This window comes from Meriones unguiculatus, chromosome 19, assembly GCF_030254825.1.
Source record: "Meriones unguiculatus strain TT.TT164.6M chromosome 19, Bangor_MerUng_6.1, whole genome shotgun sequence".
Taxonomy (NCBI): domain Eukaryota; kingdom Metazoa; phylum Chordata; class Mammalia; order Rodentia; family Muridae; genus Meriones; species Meriones unguiculatus.
In genome coordinates this window covers 44,373,968-44,397,077 of record NC_083366.1, presented here as the reverse complement: position 1 = coordinate 44,397,077, position 23,110 = coordinate 44,373,968, and the positions used below count along the sequence as shown (strand labels likewise).

The 23,110-nt window shown below is 37.7% G+C and overlaps 1 protein-coding gene across 1 annotated transcript; it reads left to right on the top strand.

The window, feature by feature from the left end:
• Positions 1–10,956: 10,956 nt before the first annotated feature.
• On the top strand, positions 10,957–22,740 carry LOC132649230 (prolactin-2B1-like). Its single transcript, XM_060372522.1, has 5 exons — positions 10,957–10,966; positions 14,767–14,948; positions 17,176–17,283; positions 18,326–18,505; positions 22,555–22,740. The coding sequence occupies exons 1-5, from the start codon at positions 10,957–10,959 to the stop codon at positions 22,738–22,740; spliced, it is 666 nt and encodes a 221-aa protein (XP_060228505.1).
• The last annotated feature ends 370 nt before the right edge of the window (positions 22,741–23,110 follow it).

Below are 23,110 nucleotides of genomic sequence, written 5' to 3'. Positions count from 1 at the left end.
TTTCATATTGAAACTGTATATATTGTTTGGTTTTGATCAAATTTACAATTCAGAGATTGTGTTGATTCTCAGAAGAGACAGTGGACATTTGAGTAGCATAAGCACAGTGAAAACTATTAGGACTCATTACTGAAATGACCAGACTACATGTTGTGGCAAGGTTTTGAACTGATGGGTAAAGAAGTAGAAAGTCATGGCTTAAAAAACGCACAGTGATACATCAGTGTATTAATCACTTTTCTATTGTGGTGGTAAAAATCTGTGATAAGCCAATAAAAGAAAGAGAAGATTTATCTTGGCTTATGATTCCAGGTGGATGAAAGTCCATATTGCCAGAGTGGAAGCATGTCAACAATTGGAGGTATGGCTGCAGGAACAAAAAGCTAAGAGATCATATCTTTAAAAGTGAGCATGAAATAGAGAAAAACAGAAATGGGCAAATCTTTTTAAATAATAATGTCCGCCCATAGTAACCTACTATCTTCACCAAGGCTATGCCACCCAAAAATCTCTATAAACAGAACATCCAATTGACAAGAAAGTATTCAAATTCTGAAACATATAAGAGACTTCACTCATTCAAACAATGCATTATGATGGTAGGGATTAGATTCATTATAGCTAACATAGATTGGCAATTAGATACCATCTAAAGATACCAAAAAAAAGTACCAATATGAAAAGCAGAAATCTGATAGGCTAGGATCAGAGGGAAGGGGAGAAGGACCTCCCCTACCAGAGGACTGGGGAAGGGGCATGGGAGGAGAAAAGGGCAGGACTGGGATGGAATGAGGGACAGCTACTGCTGGGATACAAAGTGAATGAATTGTAATAAATTTTTAAAATATTAAAAATATTTTTCAATATCAGCAGGATACAAACCAATGTAGAAAAATTTTAGCTTTTCTATATTGAACGTAATAGGAAAGTAATGGGGGAAATTAATAACTAACCTTTTTAAAAAAAATGATTTAAGGCTCAAGACATAAGAAATAACCCATATTAGCACCTTTAGTTCAGGAACTTGTGGCTAAACAGGTCATAGGCTATAGTGAGAACCTACCACTGACATTCTACTAAATGGGTATAGTATTAAACTAGTTCCTGAGACTTAAACATAATACCCACACACTGGTGCATCTCTCAAGCTTTACCAGAGAACAGTGTTTTGGCAGTAGACCAAGATTGCTACTGAGACCTTCAACTGGTCAAATTGCAAGAAATAAAAGATAGCGTGGTGCTCAACACTAAATGAGGCACCTATTGCTCACAGCTTTCTCCCTAAACTCAGGCATCATTGTGAAAGGAGGTGTGGAAAAGCTCTAAAAGCTTAAGGCAGTAGACAAATAGAACGATACATTATTTTCTAATACAGTAAAGCAATTACAGAAATGAATTTCATGATGTATGATGGAAAGTAGTTCACAGTCCAGTGGATGGCTACAAACCCAAGAGTATCTAGCCAGAACTATTTGAACACAATGTATTTTTTTAAAGGAAATGGAAAATTAGGGAATAAAGTTGGATATGGGAGGCACTGAGAATAGGGGAGTGAATATGATGAAAATATAATAAGTGAAATATCTAAGAATTAATAACATATTTTTAAAAATAAATAAACAAGTCCTGAAAATTTTAATTATGTTTTAAAATAATAAAATGATAATTAGGAATAAATCTAAGCAGAGTGATAAAACATACATTAGGAAATTAACAAACTTCATAATCAAATTGAAAAAAAGGAAGTTGACATTGATAACAATAATGATTTTTTGTATAGCAATAACAAAGAAATCCATTGATAGTATCTCCAAAGGAAAAAAAATAACTAGGAATAAGGTTATATGAGGTGAGAAAATGCACCTCAGCAACGAATATGCTCAAAATATAGAGAGACAAGTTGAAAAAGACAATCAAATGAATCCTTCATGATAATTGCATGTAGAATTAATCTTTTTAAATATCTGTATTTTCATAAATACCTAAAGATTCAATGCAATTCTCATGAAATACAAATGGCATTTCTCAGAACTAGAAAAGCAAACCTAAAATAAACAGAAAAAGCATAAAAGCACATAAGTTCTGAATAGCCAAAGGAACTCTAACCAAAGGGAGCAATTCTGGATGTATCAGTACAAACATTATAAATATAAAATGAGCCATCATTACCGTCAAGCAAAATACCCCTGGCACTAATATAAAAATAGACTAGTATACCAAGAAATAATATATAAGATGCAGAAAGAAACTGATGACACAGAATCACCAGTTTTTAACACATACCAAATATCTTTTGGAGGAAACGTCCTCGCTAATAAACAGTGTGGTAAACTGTGCTTGTAGATGTAAAGAAACATTATCAATATTTCATGAAATATACCGTTAAAGAAATTATTAGAGAGCAGAAGAGCTGGCTATAAAGCCAGACACAATAAATCTGTTAGAAGAAAAAGTGGGGAAAAGCCTTGAACTCATTGGCAAAGGAGACAACTTCCTGAACAGAATAATAATAGCACAGGCTGTAAGATCAACAATCAATAAATGAGATCTCATGAAACTGAAAAGTTTCTGTAAAGCAAAAGACACTGTCATCAGAAGAAAATGACAACCTCTATGCTGGTAAATGATCTTTATCAACCTTACGTCTGACACAGGGCTAATATCCAGAACATATAAAGAACTTAAGAAGTTAAACACCATTAAGTTGCTTGAATGAGCTGTCTCAAATTTCTTCTTGAAGGCACTTAGTACTATGAACTTTCCTCTTAGCACTGCTTTCATTGTGTCCCACAAGTTTGGGTATGTTGTGTCTTCATTTTCATTGATTTCTAGAAAGACTTTAATTTCTTTCTTTATTTCTTCCCTGACCCAGCTGTCATTTAGTAACAAGTTGTTCAGTTTCCATATGTGTGTAGGCTTTTTGCTATTTCTGTTATTGTTGAGGTCCAGCTTTATTCCATGGTGATCAGACAAGATACAAGGGATTATTTCAATCTTCTTGTATCTGTTGAGGCTTGCTTTGTGACCAACTATATGGTCTATTTTGGAGAAGGTTCCATGAGGTGCTGAGAAGAAGGTAAATTCTTTTGTGGAGAATACCCTAGAACTCATTGGTACAGGAGAAAACTTCCTGAACAGAACACCAACAGCACAGGCTCTAAGAGCAACAATCAATAAATGGGACCTCATGAAACTGAAAAGCTTCTGCAAAGCAAAGGACACCATCATCAAAACAAAGCGACCACCTACAGATTGGGAAAGAATCTTCAACAACCCCTTATCTGACAGAGGACTCATATCCAGTATATATAAAGAACTAAAAAAGGTGAAAAGCAGCAAACCAAGTAATCCACTCAAAAAATGGGGAGCAGAGCTAAACAGAGAATTCTCAACAGATCAATGTCGAATGGCAGAGAAGCACTTAAAGAAATGCTCAACCTCATTAGGGAAATGCAAATCAAAACAACCCTGAGATTTCACCTTACACCCATGAGAATGGCCAAGATCAAAAACTCAAGTGACAACACATGCTGAAGAGGTTGTGGAGAAAAGGGAACCCTTCTCCACTGCTGGTGGGAATGTAAATTTGTACAACCACTCTGGAAATCAATCTGGCACTTTCTCAGACAACTAGGAATAGCGCTTCCCTAAGATCCAGCCATACCACTCCTAGGCATATATCCAAAAGAGGCTCAAGTACACAAAAAGGACATTTGCTCAACCATGTTTGTAGCAGCTTTATTTGTAATACCCAGAAACTGGAAACAACCCAGATGCCCTCAACTGAAGAATGGATGCAGAAATTGTGGTACATCCATACAATGGAATACTACTCAGCAATGAAAAACAAGGAAATCATGAAATTTGCAGGTAAATGGTGGGACCTGGAAAGGATCATCCTGAGTGAGTTGTCCCAGAAGCAAAAAGACACACATGGTATATACTCATTCATATAGACATACACCGTAGGACAAACCCACCAAAATCTATGCATCTAAAGAAACCAAGCAAGAGAGAGGACCCTAACTAAAATGTTCAATCCCCACCTGAAAGTCAAAGAGGATGGACATCAGAAGAAGAAGAAAATAGGAAACAACCTAGAAACCTGCTACAGGGGGCCTCTGAAAGCCAGAAGATGAAATCAGGAAACAAACTAGGAACATACCAGAGAGGGCCTCTGAAAGCCTCTGCCCTTCAGACTATCAAAGCAGATGCTGAGCCTGATGGCCAACCCTCAGGCAGAGTGAATGGAATTTTATGTAAGAAGTGGGAAATAGTAAGAGCTGGAGAGGACAGGGTCTCCACAAGGAGAGCAACAGAACAAGAAAATTTGAACACAGGGAACTTCCCAGAGACTCACACTCCAACCAAGGTCTATTCATGGAGATAACCTAGAACCCCTGCACAGATGTAGCCCATGGTAGGTCAGTGTCCAATTGGGTTCCATAGTAATGGGAAGAGGGACTGCCTCTGACATAATCTGATTGGCCTGCTCTTTGATTACCTCCCCCTGAGGGAGAAGCAGCCTTACCAGGCCACAGAAGAGGACAATGCAGCCACTTTTGATGAGAACTGATAGACTAAGATCAGAAGGAAGGAGAGGAGAACCTCCCCTATCAGTGGACTTGGGGAGGGACATGCATGCAGAAATGGGAGGGAGGGTGGGATCAGGAAGGGAGGAGGGAGAGGCTTATGGGGGGATACAAAATTAATTAAGTGTAATTAATAATAATAAAAAAGAGTAAAAAAAAGAAGTTAAACACCAACAAACCAAGTAATCCAAAATGGGGTATAGAGATGAACAGGAATTTTCAACAGAAGACTACTGAGTGGCAGAGAAACACTTAAAGAAATGCTCAGTGTCCTTAGTCATCAGGGAAATAAAATAAAAAAGACCTTGAGATTTTACCTTACACCCATCAGAATAAGATGAAAAACTCCAGTGACAACACATGCTGGAGATGATGTGGACAAAGGGGAACCCTGTTCCATTGCTGGTGGGAAGGATTTTATTTAGTTTTCTATTTGATTTTCACTCATGTTTGGTTATGGACAGTCATCATAATCCTGTCACATTTTCAAAGAGGAATGGTTATGACCAAACTACAGTTACAGGATCCATTTATTAGTACTTGTAATTACTGCTTGCTGTATTTTGTCTTTTGAATTTACTATATACATTGAAGATAATTTGGCATCAGAATAGGTCCCTAAATAGTACTTCTCGCTGGTTACCAGTATAATGTCATCACTGAGAAAGTAGGCAAGCATGTGATCATCCACCTAGTATTAGTTAGACTTCTCCCTGTCATGTCACAACCAGAACACATGATATCATTTTCAAAGGACTCTTGTATATACTACTTGTGCTAGATAGTTGTATGTCAATTTGACAAAAGCTATAGTCATCTGAGAGAGGGAGGGATTAGCCTATTGTGGGTGGACTACCCTGGAATGGTAGTCCTGGATTCTGTAAGGAAGCATAATGAGCAAGCTATGGTGAGCAAGCCAGTAAGCAGTACTTCTCCATACCCTCTGTATCAGACCCTGGCTTGAGGTTCCTGCCATGACTCCCTTTGATTATTAACAGGGATGTGGAAGTACAAGCCAAATAACCCTTTTCTTCCCCAAGTTGCTTTTAGTCATGGTGTTTCATCATAGCAATTGTAACCCTAACCAAGACAGAAATTGGTACCAGGATTGTGAGATATTTCTATGACAGACCCAATCATTTTGGTTTTGGGAGGATTGTAGAAAGACTTTGGAACTTTGTATAAGAAAAGTTTTTCTTTGTAAAAGAAAAACTAAGTGTGCAATGATTGGTGAGCTATTCTGTGGGAGCCTGGAAGATAAGAAAGAGTGTTGAAACAAGATGGAATCCTGGCTGACCCTGTTGCAGAAGGCAGTTTGATAGTCATTCAAGACCTCTACCAGGGCCCTTATATATTTTGAGGTAAGATTCTGTGGTTCTCTTTAGCTGTGGTTGAAGAATCAGTTATGATCAACAAATCCCAAGACCACTAAAGGGAAACGTTTGATTGGCAGAGAAAAATAGGTTCAGGTCAGCTAGGACTGCAAATTAGCTACCTTAAGAGACCAACACAGTTGAGGAAAAGTATTCTGAAAGTGTTTCCTTAGGGTTATCACACAGAAGTTATGTTCCAGAAGAGACCAGTGTTGTGACTTGTCATGGCACAATCTTTTTGAGATAGCGATTGAGACATAGGTTTGTTCACTGAGAAATGTTGTAGGAATGGAGCATGAGCCTTAGGGAAAAGCTGTGTGCTATAGCTTGCACTTTATTAAGAGGGTGACCTACCAAAGCTGTTTAGAGCCAAACCTGATTTCATCACGAGCCACAGAAGCTACTAGGACTGACAGAACTTACTGCTTAGCTGTCCACAGATCCAGTGTTTCTTTGGTGTAATTACCCTTGATATGTCCTGATTCTTCCCTTTTGGAATTGTACTGCTTCCTTTTCGATACTGTACATTGGAATATTGGAATTATATATCATGGTTTGATTTTTCTAGAATTTTATAATTAACAGATTCTCTTGAGTCTCAAAAGAGATGGTGGGCTTTATGAACAGTATTGACACCTTGAAAGGCTTTGGGGACACATTAATGGCCTCAATGGATCATGTGTTATGACAAGGTTATGATCTTATGGAGGAAGGGATTAGAAAGTTTTGTTTTAAAAGGTCATAGTGATATGTTATTCTATTAGTCACTGTTTGTTTGTGTGGTAAAATACCATAACCAAAGGCAACATATGGGAGGCATATTTCAAATTATGGTTCCAGATGGATTAAGATTCCATGTTCCCAGAATGGAGGTATGTCTACAATGAGGAGGTAGGTATATAGCAGAAGGAACAGAAAGCTGGGAGGTCACATTAGCAGAAAACATAGGAAATGATTGAATAAGCAAAGCTTTATTTAAGTCTCAGTGTCCACATCCCAGTAACTCTTGTCCAGCAAAGATGCCTCACCAGCTGGTAAACTTTGCTTACTCAAACCATGGTATTATGTGAGAGAGCTTAGATTTATGATGGTTAGTAAAGATTGACACCTTGATATCATGAGCATGCCTGTGATGGGAATCTTGTAACTGGCTATTTACATATTTACATCATAGCACACGTGGGATCAACTGTTTCATAGGCTGTGTCTCACTCCAAGCAAACAGGACAAAGGAAGTAGAGCAACATTATATCCCTTTTCTTCCTGATAGTGGGAAATCTCCAAGACCAGCTTTCTCAGCTTCCCTGCCATCAAAAAATGTACCCCTTTGCAGTATACCTCACAATAAAATATTCTATAACAAACTTGCTTACCATGTTTATAGTGAAAGAGAAAATGAACTTGGACAGATGTCATTACTCATTAGCCATTAGTCTTCATCACTTTGAGGCACATCATCTACTACTATTTTGTCTTGGCAGCTGCCATTGCTTGGCCTGGCTAAGGGTAAATGAGGACTGGGACCATTATTATCTTTAGAACTTTGTCATTTCCTCTGGCTCCTTGTGTCTTCCTGATTTAGGTTTTCCCTATGTCCACATCCTGTTTACAGTCCATATTTGTTTGTAGAAAGTCACAAAGTTTCTCATTTTGCACAAACTCATAGTACTATTAATTTTATCTTTAAAGTTGATATTCTTCAACTCTGTTAAAAAATATGACTTGCCAAGAAATTCATCTTAATCTTACTTAAACTCAACCTTTCAATTTAAAAGGTAAACTTCACTCACCATCGGGAAGGTGGAAGGCAGAAACCAGCTCCATCTTTAAGGTGCGGCATTACGCAGCTCTCTACAGTTCCCCCTTTTTGTTTTAGACACGTCAGGCAAGAGTAGAGGTCTGATCTCTGATATTAGAAATAAATTGGGACTTTGTACCAATGTTCATTTAGGTGTCATCCACCCAAAGAGCATCAGACCCATCCGATACCTCTTTCTCAGAAGCGGGACCTGGGGCATCAACCCACATGCAATCAGACTTGCTCTTCTCTGGGTCGAAAGCGTCTGACCCTGAGTGCAGTGCTTAGCCTCGCATCCTGAGTGTAACATTTTACCTTTTTATGGTAGCCAACCATGCTTGGGGAGACTGTCCTGCTTCAATGGCTGTAAAGGCCTGAATGATCATGGCTGCATTACACTGTTGTGAGACTCTAATCTTGCATATACACCACAGGCAAACCAAGGAGACCAACACCAGAAGGCCTGCTAACGCTCCCATGCCCGCCCATTCCTTCAGATGATTCATGGCTGCAGCAATCCATGATGATAATCCTGTGGCTAGTCCTGCGTCCACTCTGGTAGAATTTGCTGTAACAATGGCCACTCTCAGCTGCTCCATCATTTTATTGAATTCTTCAGTCCAATTACCTAAAATATAACTAGACAATTGTTTAGACAGATTTGCAGCATGGGAAAAATTCTCATATTGTATGCTAGTGACACGAAGTCCAGCATACTTCCATTGACAGCCAAGTTGAGCGATTTGCCATAGGGTATCAATTTGCTCCTTCACGAGGTCAATCCTCTGATTGAACACCATCAAGTCTCCTTTTAGTTGAGCATTAATTCCTTTTTGTACATCTAAAGCATGAGCTACATTGGCTAAAAGATTATTTAGGGTCTGAGCAGTCTGCATAGTATGACTCATGGCTAATGCCACGGTGGTAGCTCCAACAGCCGCCAATGAGATGGCAGTAACAATGGAGGCTGTAATTCCAAGACCCCTTTTCTGTCTGAAGAGAGTCATAGCCTTCCCAACGGTGAGTGCTCTCTGTCACAAACAATTCCATATTTGGCTAAGGCTGAGGATCTGGCTTGCTTCCGTGTAAGTGGACCTATCTGCATTGCCCACGAGGCACGCTGGGGTTGGCTACCCAGAGGCTATTTTAAGCTGTGGGCTGGCTTTCCCCAGGGTCAGAAGATTGTTTAAGGTTCCTGAATAAACTGCATTGAGAAGAACAAAAAAAAAAAAATCAGAAAGAAGGAGAGGAGGACATCCCCTATCAGTGGACTTGGGGAGAGGCATGCATGCAGAAATGGGGGGAGGGCAGGACCGGGAGGGGAGGAGGGAGGGGCTTATAGGGGGATACAAAAGGAATAAAGTGTAATTAATAAAAGTTAAATAAAAAATTTTAAAAAAGGTAAACTGTGTTATACTTGGGTAGACGTAAGTATTGAAAGCATGGAATTAAGCTAGAATTCTCCCTAGATAAAGCAATTATAGCAGAGATTCATAATTTTCTATGAAGATAAAAAATTGAATATTAATCCTTTGAATGTATTTCCCTTTTATTTGTTTTTCTACTCTCCCCATGTACCCATATCTCCAACTGATAAGACCATGACACATCTCTATACCTCATACTCAGGTATCAGTGGAGAATAGGTAAAATGGAAGATTGTGAGGGCCAGAGAAGCAGAAAAGTTACTGTAGGATTTCATGACCTAGAAAAGCTACATGTGCATGTAGATATGAAGGAGAAATATCAGTATTTCATAAAATATATCACAAAGGAAAATATTAGAGAGCTGGATATGTATAGTGCTTATGAAATAATCATAAAGATATGGACCATATTCATGCATCCAAGCACAATACCTGGAGTTACAGGTCAGTAACTGAGAGGAGAAGAGAAATAAGGAGGAACTTTGGGCCTTTGTGGTCTGATATGCTAGCACAATTGATTTACTCCTGGACTGATAACACCTGTTTGTCAATGGGCAAAAATTTATGAAAGAAGAGGGAGATAGAAAATGCTGGAGGGGATACAAACTCCAGAAGAACAACAGAGCCAAAATACCTGGGCCCAGGGTGCCTGCAGAGACAGATATTCTCACTGAGGACCATGTATGGAAAAGACCCACACCTCCTGTTCAAAAAACTCCTTTCTTTTTTTATTTTTATTATTAGTTACATTTTATTAACTCTGTATCCCAGCTGTGCCCCACCCTCTCTCCCTCATCTCCTCCCTGTGCCTTTCCAGGTCCACTGATAGGGGAGGACCTCCTCCCCTTTCATCTGACCCTGTTTTGTCAGGTATCTTCAGGACTGACTGCAAAGTCCTCCTCTGTGGCCTAGCAGGGCTGCTCCCCCCTTGGGGGGTGGGGAGGTCAAAAAGCCTACCTGAGTTCCTGGTAGAAATAGTCCCTGTTCCCCTTACTAGGGAAACCCATTTGGTTACTGAGCTACCATGGGCTACATCTGAGCAGAAGTTCTAGGTTATGTCCATACATGGTGCTTGGTTGGAGAAACATTCTCATAAAAGACCCCTGTGCCCAGATATATTTGGTCCTTGTGGAGCTCCTGCCCTCTCCAGGTCATATAAAATTCCCCTTCTTTCTTATGATTCCCTGCACTCTGTCAAAGTTTTGGTTATGAGTCTTAGTATCTGCTTTGATACTCTGCTAGGCAGTCTTTCAGAGGTCCTCTATGGTAAGGACACATATTAGGACGTGAGGGAAGTTGGTGTCTATTGTGGTGAGTATGAAAACTTCACATTTTACATAACTTGAAACTATCCATGAACTAATTCAAAATATTTTAAGTATACACAAATCACCAACTGAACTGCTATAATATATATATTTCTTCTCCTGACAAGACCATATAGGAAGAGATAAAGATTTTATAGAATTGAATAACAATGACTCACAGTTAATTGGGCTTTTAAAATGCCAATACAATCTAGATGTAATGAGAAAATGAAAAAAAATAATCATGCCAATAAGACTGTTTTAAGACATCAGAGTGAGGATGGAGTATTGAAACATAATTGATACTAAATATTGAAAGGGAGTCAGTATGGTGCTTATGAGCTTCAAGAAGTAATGTTTATGGGGCAGGTCTCTGAAAGGACAGGCAGCACATTGCTGTGAAAGAATACCTAGGTGGGTAGAAATTACTCCAGTAAGGTCTTTGAGCGATGGTTAGCGATGTCTGAAGGTAAGGGCTACACAGATTAACTCAAAACCCACTGTTACGTTAGATATTTGTTAACTGCCAGTATTGTGCATTATTTAATTATATCGATAAATAAGAATAAATTCACAAAATTCATGCCATGCGGTGGGAAGAGTTAAAAACAGATCATGAATATGGAGATAGAAACATGAATGTAAAAAGAACTGAGCTTGTATAGAAGTAGACACACATATCTTCCACAGACATTACATGGTGAACCTTTCCTTATCAAAGAAGCTCTGCCAAAGGCAGATGTCCTTCTGGAGAACAGGAAGCGGCCAGAGTGCAGGTTGTCATCTCAGCATGGGAAATGTAAGGTGATTCTATGTGCTTGTGGGGCGTGAAAGTCCTCAGGGTGTGCATATTATTTATCTTGCCCAGAATGAAATCCGGAGATATACATGTCTGATAAAAAGTCAGTGAACTACATCCATCCTGGAGCCAGATAAAGGAAATAATTTGAGGTGAAAGAGTAGCTTCCATGAAAATTGGTTTGTTTCTCATTTACTGTTGGACAGTCAAAGCAGTGTGAGCTGCTGCTATCCAGCCGGTAGAGTGGCCTGGTGGTCATGCTGTTAGGTGAGGAATGTTAATTTGTCCTCAGGAATTATATTAGTTGCTTTTGCCATTGATTTTAGAAAATATGTAACAGCGGCAATTTACAAAATCAAGAATTGTTTTTATCTTCTTCTGAATACCAACACTTGTACTGCACCTTCAAATTCTCTGCTGACCATCTGTAGGTGATACATAATGGTAAAATCCAATATAATATGCATTTGGAAAATAAAATAAAAGAATTGAAATCACATCAGTTGAGAATGTGCAAGAAGAGACAATTCATGTTAGAAATGGTAACACCAAAGCCCATTAGGTTGCTTAATAATCCCAAGACCAGAAAGATAAACTTCCATTGAGTTACTGGATGGAGTAGAGCCTTTGGGCTTTATGCAATACAGGCATTGCTACTGATTTTGGTGCATTCCAGAACTAAATGATAATAAATTATTGTTGCTACTACATTTTCATGCTGCATGTTATGAAGAAATTAGGGTGACAGTTAGTGAACATTCCCATCGTGCTAAGCAGCCTTCTCCATACCTCATGGCACCATACTAGTTACTGGGGTAAAGTGTCAATGTGAGACCTTCCAAATCAAATGATAATGTAACATCTTTCCAAATAAGGCATAACCACTGGACCAGTACTTATAGAAGAACATATCAACAGTATAGAACCCATGGTAATATTATCCAGGTTAAAATTTTGTGCTAAAGGATGTAATAGTCCACACTAAGGTGGATTCTGCACTTGATTGGTTCAATAGATGTAAAGTTTTTACTAATTTCCTTTGTGTGTTTATCTATTCCTTCTTTTTATCTGTTTAGCAACTGTTTTACAGTATTGCATGACGACTGGTAGAGAATTATAAAGATTAAACTGTTCAGAATAAATACTTATTGGTATGCCCGGATAATTGAGAGGATTGACAGAAATAAAGGAGAACCTGAAATAAACACTGAAAGTCTGGGCCATAGCTGTTTCCATTTGAATATAAAAATTCCATCAGTATTTATGAAGTAGAGGTGGATGCAACTATGTACAAGATACCTTGAACGCTAGTAACATCCAGAAATAAGATAAACACTGAAGATACAGCTGTAATCACAGATTCTACATTTTACTCCCTGACCCTAACATGGAAAGTTCATTGCATGGGGACATGTAGCTACGTCTAGAGGCATTTGTCTCACTTTAATTTAATGACATAAAGGTGGGGAGGGGGATCGTTACTTGTGTTTAAGGGTTAGAAACCAGGAATTTGTCTGAATACTACATGAAGAAGGTATATCCAACAAGAAATGATTCATGTCAAAAATTAAAAATTGAAGATATGGAGGAATTAAGATGAAATAAGAGCAGCAGATTTTCTGAGGGACAAATCAGTAACAACTTAGGAAGGAAGAAAGCAAGTGATGTTGTTTCTGGGTTCTTGTCTATCAGCTCTTTGACTTGAATGAACGCAATACACTGTCAGTTCTGGAGAGAAACGTTGACAAGCACAGCAGATGTGGGTATTGTAGAACCTTGACAATTAGGTTCAAGTAAAATAAAGTTGTTAATCTTCACACTATTGCCAGGTTGTTTTATTTTCTTAGTAATATTTTAAGAAAAAAATGAATTAGCAACAACCATGAATTTGATTTTATAAGAAAGAAAACAAAAATGATGTGTCCTCTCTCTTTCTTCCTGGACTATGAAAATCCTTCTAATGGATGGGGTGTACATATGCATATCCTGGTATATATTCACACTGCACATAAAATAAATTTATGAAAACATGACTATTTTTTTAAATTTTATTTTTCTCATTAGTTACATTTTGTTAATTCTGTATCCCAGCTGTATCCCTCATTCCCTTCCCAATCCCACCCTCCCTCCCTCATCTCCTCCCTGCCCCTTTCCAAGTCCACTGATAGGGACTATTTTTGAAAATGGGCCAGTAACATGAATTATTTGAAAATAATTTTATTTTGTAACAAAATAGATAGTTTTCTGTATTTTACAAAGCTTTTTGGCATGTTTGGATATTTTAAGTATTCGGGTGTGTACCCCATGCATTCCTCCTACCAAGTTCTCCTAAGTTTGTCTTGGGCAACACCACTACTGTTAGCAAAAGTTCTACTGAATTATAGAGTCATAGGAGTCACACTTTGTAACAAAATTTGCTTCAGACTACTGTCCATAGAGGTAAGCAGGCTTTTAATTTCATAAATGTATAGTGTGTCACCCTATTCTAAACTATTGATATGTTATGGTTCTGCTTTCTGCTTGTAAAAAAAGTAAATTAAAAGGAAATTGATGAAACCAACACTGAACATTACAAAACATTTAAAGGTATCTGTTATATAAAGCAGAGGAAATAAAAAAAAATGAAAATTTTGGAGCCAGTGACATTTCGCCAAGGTCAATGAGTGGGTCTTTTCATGTAATGACAGCAACCCTGGGCAACACAGACCCTCAGATAAGGTACAAAGTCCTCAGTGTGGCTGTGTTGCTTTATGAAATCACTAACAATGGGACAATAAAAAAAATCAAAGAAGGTGGATATACAGCTTATATATTCTTTATGTTTTTGTCAGAACTACGTTGCCCAGCCTATTCTCAGGCTTATTGCAAGCATCAAATTGAGAAGAAATATCTGAATTTTTTTGGGGGGGCAAGAGATAAATACACAACATTTTGTAGCTCAGTTTACAATTCCAAGCTGTGGCATCATGTTTCTAACAACATTCTCTTCATTAACATTAATAAAAAGACAAATAATGTATTTGTCCTAAATAATGAATATAAAGCAAACCTGTTCATGTTGCCTTTGTCAGGTAACAGTCAAATATGCTAATATTAGACACTGAGCTACAATTTACTAGCTCTTGACTGCCTTATTACTGAAAACCAAGAGAAATTTGCAAGACATTAAATGACCTGAAGAATCTTCTTTGTTCAGTGCTGACTTGATTATGTTAAGCTCCAAATATAGGGAAAAAATGGAAAAAATGTCTGAAAATAATGCAAAAAATTAAGGATCTTAGTCACATTTCAAAATATAACTATGTGCAAATATATTTACATAACTAAACTTGGACAGTGAAAGATGTTCATTACATATCTAAAACTACCAAATTCTATAAAAGAGGTCACTGTGATAAGGTTTCCATTGACAGGATAGCTGTTGATAACCTCAGAGTGAGATGTTTGAGTGGCTTCTCTTCTTTTTTTAGCGAGGGCATTGCTCCTGAGCCTGGTGTCCTGCTTGTTTTTGTGGGAGAATGGAATCACTGCACCCACCTGTGTCAAGGATAATGACGATAACACAGCCTTGTACTTAGAAAAACTGTTTTCACTTACCTTTTTTATGACAGACGTCCTAGCTACTCAAGTTCAAAACCTGCACGCTGAATTTATAAGTACTCCTTCACCCCTGACTAATGGCTTCTTCCTAGAGTGGACCTAATTGCTACTGTTTGGAATATAGTATAGCCTAAAAAAAGGAAAGAATTGTGACCCAAATTCCAAACAGCATACCATCATAAGGAGAAGAAATCAGCAGCCATTAAACTCTATATCAGGAGAAAAAGGACATTCCCAAGAAATGTTAATTACTTCTAAATTATATAATGCTAATATTTTTCTCTATTTTTGAACTTTATTTTAATTTACTTTGTAACATAAAGTCATATAATAATGGGAGTGAAAAGGGTGTGATTATTATTTCCTTATTTAGTGGTTTGGCCTCCAATGATCTTCTCTACTTAGGATATTATAGATAACCAGTAAAGGAGAATTTCTTTCCAAGAAACTGCAAGCAGTAGAGCTACAGACACTAAAGTTACCAGGAGGAGTTTTTTTTCTATTTTTCTCTATAAATCTTCAAATGCAGTGAGTACATGTTAAACTATTCAAATTAATGTTTGTAATAATAAGGAGGCCTGATGTAGAGATGAGAATAGGTCCAGTCTTCATGATGCAGACACTTTGAAAATTGCATATTATATTGCAAGTTCAGGATTAATCACTACGGATTTCCATACAACAATGAACATATGAGAATGAGTCACATTTGCATAACACAAACACACACACACACACTTCACTTCTAACACTCATTTGACAAACTGTTGTTTCTGCCATTCCTATGTCTTGATGTCATGACTTGAATAGTAAGTCATCCTTAGTAGCCTTTCAAATTATCAAAAATGTTACAATAACAGTTTTACATAATGATTTCAAACAATAAATCTATTGTAGCATATTAATGAATCAATACTGATAAGTAAAAATGCTAGTTTTTATCTTAATTAGCTCTTGTCTTATAACTTCTAATAATATTATTCCAAGGTTTTCATCACTTGGTACAATGAGTGCAATAGCACTCCAAATTCATTATGACCCTGGTGACAATTGTATAGATGCAGAACTATTTACTAGAAAAGTATAATATTAAGATGTCTCCACAAACTAAGTCACTTAGAAAATATACACACTCAGTAACTATGGAATTTACCATAAATGCCACACAACAATGATACAACACTTAGTCTTTTGTAGTTTTGCTGGCTTATAAGGTGCTGGTTTTCAGAACTGTTAGGAAGTCTGGGATACTTGTGGCTTAGTTGGCAGAAAAAAAAATAATACTATACTTCAAGTTTTAAAATACAGATAAAAGAGTAATTCTAATATATTATTTTTTTCTTTTTTTAATTTATTTATTATTTATTGCAATTTATTCACTTTGTATCCTGGTTCCCAGTCCCAACCTCCCTCCATCTTCTCCACCTATGCCCCTCCCCTAGTCCCCTGATAGGAGAGGTGCGTGTCCCCTTCTCTCTGACCCTAGCCTATCAGGTCTCATCAGGACTGACCGCATCATCTTTCTCTTGGCTTGTCAAGGCTGCCCTCCCCCACCTTGTAAGGGTCATCAAAGAGCTAGCCACTGAGTTCATGTCAGAGACAGTCCTTGCTCCCCTTACTAGGGATCCCACTTGGATACTGAGGTACCTATGGGCTATATCTGAGCAAGGAGTCTAGGTTTTCCCCATGCATGGCCCTTGGTTAGAGCATAAGTCTCTGCAGGCTCCCCTTAGCCCAGATGTTTGGTCGCTGTTGGTCTCCTTGTGAAGCTTCTATCCCCTCCAGGTATTTGTATCTCCTCCTTCTTCCATAAGATTCCCTGCACTGTGCCCAAAGTTTGGGCATGAGTCTCAGCATCTGCTTTGATACTCTGCTATGTAGAGTCTTTCAGAGGCCTTTGTTTTAAGAGTTCCATTGAAGACAAATCGGTTGTAGTTAGACACCTCCACTCTACATTTTGGCCCATTGTACATCTCTTTACTGGTCTCCATCTGTTTCAAAAAGAACTTTCTTTGGTGAGGGGTGAGAATTACTCTAATCTGTAGGTACAAAGCTAGTTATTTACCTGACAGTTACAGAATATGTTAGTACAGGAACTGACAGTAATAAGTTCTATGACCTCTGCATCTACAGATAGTTGGCTGGGTTTATATTACCAAGCATCAATTCCTTTCTGTGAAGTTTAAATCAAATATCCATCAACTGTATAAGAATTTGAGTCATTGGCTTACTCATATAATTCTTAATCTATAAATAATCTAATATTTCATCATTTTCAGATTAATCAGTATGCCCAGGACAAGAAGTGTAGTGACAGGATCCCTGAAATTTGCCACACTGAAGTCTTGGATACTCCAAAAAATAGGGCAGAAGCTCAAAAAACCAATGTAAGTGTTTACTCATTGTATTTCCTCACCAGAATAATTGAAAAATACAGCATTTCTACATACAGTGGAGGTGGTCAAAGACACCACAACGGGGATGTTATGAGCAATAAAGAAGTCACATTGCATGGTTAATCGATTACAAGTGGAATCTGCCAAGATGTGTTTAGATGATTTATAATTGTACATGGAGAAAAATCTTACCACTGTAAAACCCTGGGCATGCACTTAGTATTCTATTTGAAAGTTTAAGTTGACAATAACATTCATGGTTAAATATTTATTAATGTAAACATGTACAGTGCAAAAACTGTTGTATTTGTCTTGGTTACTGATGGAGCTGAGTTGGCAGCATAGTACATACTGACCTATCTATTCTTGTCAAGTATTTCCTAGTTCTACTCTGTTTCTTTTACTATATGTTGACTCCTAATGGGTTGTTCTACCTTTGTTGTATTATTGAAAGCTACCTGAGAAAGGTGTCGACTATTCCTCAGGATACAATCATCCTCTCTTTCTCTCTCTCTGATGAAAAGTCTACATATCATGTCAGCTCCAATTTATAATTGTTACCATCTTTCGTATATATTCCCTGCCATAACTCATCTCAGTATTAAGTTGAACATTATCATATATCCCTACATATCCACACAATATAATTCATCTTACATATTTTGCTTAATGGCACATATATTCTTCAATTCTTATTTAAGTAATTATGATATAAATGAAGGCAAATAATGGTAACATTAACAATGGGAATTTGAGAAAAAAAGAAACAAAAAACAAAACAAAACGAAATGAAACAAAATCCACCTCATTTACTGAGAGGGATTACTTTGCCAGAACCTTCATAGAGCACTCTACTGACAGTTCTTAGTTTAGTTGTCAATGGGTACACTTCTCACATATACAACTTGTATCATCTATAAAGTTATATGAACAGCTACAGAAATTTTATAGTCTTTTTGAATGAAATCTGTCTGTATCTAATCCTATCTCATTTTATTTATTCTAATATAATTGTTAAATTATGGTTACTTAGCCAGAAGAACTACTGAAATTGGTATACAGTCTACTGGGTTCCAATAACAACACTCTGCATCATCTTGTGAATGAAATGTCTCTCTTGCAAGGCGACACTTCTGCTCTTCTCTTCAAAGCCAGACAGATTAAGGAAAAATTTGAAGACCTCATGGAGGGCGTTAAAATAATACTTGCCCTGGTGAGTAGCCTGATGACAGTGCTTAGCCTTTTTCATGCTCAAATGGGTATGATGACTAACATATTTTTAAATGTTTTATATGCAAAAAAATAGTAATAAACCAGTGTAGTTCATACAGCCCATTACAAAAAACCACAACTAGTGAAAATGCATAACTGTGAAGTCCAGTTCCATTGGTTACATCTACAAAATATTCCCATATCTAAGACCGAGGGAACATTTCAGAAGAGGGGGAGGAAAGATGTAAGGACCAGAGATTCAGGGAGTTTTCTCTAATAATGTACCTCTTGCAAAATTTGAAAACCTAAATGAAATGGACAATTTTCTCAATAGATTCCATCTTCCAACATTAAGTCAAGATCAGGTAGAAAGACTGAATAGCCCTATATCCCCCAAGGAAATTGAAGCAGTCATTCACAGTCTCCCCTCCAAAAAAAGCCCTGGGCCAGATGGCTTCAGCGCGGAATTCTACCAGACCTTCAAAGAAGTGCTAACACCAATTCTCCTCAAACTATTCCACAAAATAGAAACAGAAGGTACATTACCAAACTCATTCTATGAAGTGACAGTCACCCTGATACCTAAACCACACAAAGACCCAACAAAAAAGAGAACCTCAGACCTATCTCTCTTATGAACATTGACGCAAAAATACTCAATAAAATACTTGCAAACTTAATCCAATTACACATCAAAGATATCATCCACCATGACCAAGTAGGCTTCATCCCAGGCATGCAAGGATGGTTGAACATGCGGAAATCCATCAATGTAATCCACCATATAAACAAACTGAAGGAGAAAAACCACATGATCATCTCCTTAGATGCTGAAAAAGCATTTGACAAAGACCAACACCCATTCATGTTTAAAGTCTTGGAGAGATCAGGGATACAAGGCACATATCTAACCATAGTAAAGGCAATATACAGCAAGCCTATAGCCAACATCAAACTCAATGGAGAGAAACTTAAATCAATCCCACTGAAATCAGGGAGAAGACAAGGCTGCCCACTCTCTCCATACCTCTTCAACATAGTACTTGAAGTCCTAGCCAGAGCAATAAGACAACTAAAGGAGATCAAGGGGATACAAATCGGAAAGGAAGAGGTCAAAGTGTCACTATTCGCAGATGATATGATAGTATATATGAGTGACCCAAAAAATTCAACCAGAGAACTCCTCCAGCTGATAAATACCTTCAGCAAAGTGGCAGGATACAAAATCAACTCAAAAAATTCAGAAGACAAAAGGGCCGAGAAAGAAATTAGGGAAACAACACCCTTCACAATAGCCACTAATAACATAAAGTACCTAGGGGTGACAATAACCAAGCAAGTGAAAGACCTGTTTGAGAAAAACTTCAAGTCTCTGAAGAAAGAAATTGAAGAAGATATCAGAAGATGGAAAGATCTCCCGTGCTCATGGATTGGTAGGATTAACATTGTGAAAATGGCCATCGTGCCAAAAGCAATCTACAGATTCAATGCAATTCACATCAAAATACCAACTCAATTCTTTACAGACCTTGAAAAAAAGATTCTCAGCTTCATATGGAGAAACAAAAAACCCAGAATCTCCAAAACAATCCTGTACAACAACAGATCATCTGGCGGTATCTCCATCCCTGATATCAAGCTGTACTACAGAGCAATAGTAATAAAAACTGCATGGAATTGGCATAGAAACAGAAAGGAGGATCAGTGGAACCGCATAGAAGACCCAGAAATAAAACCACACACCTATGAATACTCGATTTTGACAAAGAAGCCAAAACTATTCAATGGAAAAAAGACAGCATCTTCAACAAATGGTGCTGGTCCAACTGGATGTCTACATGCAGAAAAATGAAAATAGATCCATATTTATCACCGTGCACAAAACTAAAGTCCAAGTGGATCAAAGACCTCGACATAAAACCAGATATTCTAAATCTGTTAGAAGAAAAAGTGGGGAACAACCTAGAACTCATTGGCACAGGAGACAACTTCCTGAACAGAACACCGACAGCACAGGCTCTAAGAGCAACAATCAATAAATGGGACCTCATGAAACTGAAAAGCTTCTGTAAAGCAAAGGACACCGTCATCAAAACAAAACGACTGCCTACAGATTGGGAAAGAATCTTTACTAACCCTTTATCTGACAGAGGACTAATATCTAGTATATGCAAAGAACTAAAGAAGCTGAAAAGCAACAAACCAAGTAATCCAATTAAAAAATGGGGAACAGAGCTAAACAGAGAATTCTCGACAGATGAATATTGAATGGCAGAGAAACACTTAAAGAAATGCTCATCCTCATTAGCCATAAGGGAAATGCAAATTAAAACAACCCTGAAAGATTTCACCTTACACCCATCAGAATGGCCAAGATGAAAAACTCAAGTGACAACACATGCTGGAGAGGTTGTGGAGAAAGGGGAACCCTCCTCCACTGCTGGTGGGAATGTAAACTGGTACAACCACTTTGGAAATCTATCTGGCGCTTTTTCAGACAATTAGGAGTAGTGCTTCCTCAAGACCCAGCTATACCACTGCTAGGTATATACCCAAACTTAGCTCAAGTACACAAAATGGATATTTGCTCAACCATGTTTATAGCAGCTTTATTTGTAATAGCCAGAACCTGGAAACAACCTAGATGTCCATCAAAGGAGGAATGGAGACAGAAATTGTGGTATTTTTACACAATGGAATGCTACTCAGCAATCAAAAAAGTGGAAATCATGAAATTTGCAGGCAAATGGTTGGATCTTGAAAAGATCATTCTGAGTGAGGTATCCCAGAAGGAGAAAGACACATATGGTATATACTCACTTATATAGACCTATAAGATATGATAAACATAATGAAATCTATACACCTAAAAAAGATAATCAAGAGAGTGGACATGGGGTAAGATGATCAATCCTCATTTAGAAAGACAGATAGGATGCGCATTGGACGTATGACAGGAATCTACTGAAGGTATCTGAAAGACTCTTACTAGCAGTGTTTTCAAAGCAGATACAAAGACTTATAACCACACCTTTGGCAGAGTACAGGGAATCATATGAAAGAAGGGGAGTTAGTATGATGGGGAAAGGATAGGAGCTCCACAAGGACCAAATATATCTGGGCACAGGGTCTTTTCTGAGACTGACATTCAACCAAGGACCATGTATGGATATAACCTAGAACCTCTGCTCGGATGTAGCTTGGGGTAGCTCAGTAACCAATTGGTTTCCCATAGTAAGGGGAACAAGGACTATTTCTAACAGGAACTCAATGGCTGGCTCTTTGACCTCCCCACCCCCAAGAGAGGAGCAGTCCTGTTAGGCCACAGAGGAGGACTTTGCAGCCAGTTCTGAAGATATTTGATAAAACAGGATCAGATGAATGGGGAGGAGGTCCCCCCTATCAGTGGACTTGGAAAGGGGCCGGGTGGAGATAAGCGAGGGAGGGTGGGAGTGGGAAGGAATGAGGGAGAAGGATACAGCTGGGATACAGAGTTAATAAAATGTAACTGATAAGAAAAAAATAAAGTTATTAAAAACAAGAAAAAGAATGTGCCTCTTGGGAATATCAGAAGGTTACTCATAGAGTCTTATAACATGACTTCTTAAACATAAGATAAACAAGGGCAACACCAACAGACATATCAATATGAACAAGGCATGGGAGGCGGTTCATGGGAACCTATACAAAGAGCTACAGGAAACATAGGAATGTTGAAAGTAGGAGAAATAGTCTTCTCCAATGAAAAGTCTATCAATTGGTTTTTCAAAGCCATGAAAACATACATACCAGTAAAATTATGTAAACTGATCAACTTATACTTAGGAATACATATGTTGATTCATATAAGAAATATTTTATGAGGGACATCATATGTGCCAGAAAATGTATTCATTAGGGGTGTACTGAAGCATATTTATGAAAATCCATATTTTTTTACAATCTTGCTATACACATACTTTTACAAATCTATATTTAATATTTAGAAAGAATAAACATCGAAAATACAGTTAATATTCAGCTGACTATCTTTTTGGTGCTCATGTTCAGGTGGAAGAGAAAGGAAATATCATCTATGTTCCTTGGTCTGGACTGGCATCTTTACAGTCGAACAGTGAAGATGTTCGCTATTTCGCATTTTATAACCTGATCCGCTGCCTTCTCAGAGATGCCCGAAAAATAAGTATTTTCCATGAGGTCATCAAGCACAAAATGGCTGCTCGAAACACCTGCTAGCAGCAAATATACAGCATCTGCTTCTGAGATGCCCCGTAAGAAGATATTACTGCAAAGATCCCTTTATGTTTTTCTCTCTCTTCCTTAAAAATAAAAACTTTAGTAAATACTAAAGTCATTGCCAGTCGGTTCAAATTTATTTTGTGGATGTTGTGCAAAATCGATCCATATCACTGCCATCTTCCAATCAAAATATTTTACAAATGACAGAAGTTAAGGAACTAGCTAACACATTATACAACTTACTTTAGATTCCCAGTATATGTAAAATTATTAGAATCATAAATAATGTTACTGGTTTACAGTCCCTGAAGTCTAGCCACAACATTTATTTCAACAGATACATTTTAAAAGTCAGTCAGTCTTTTTC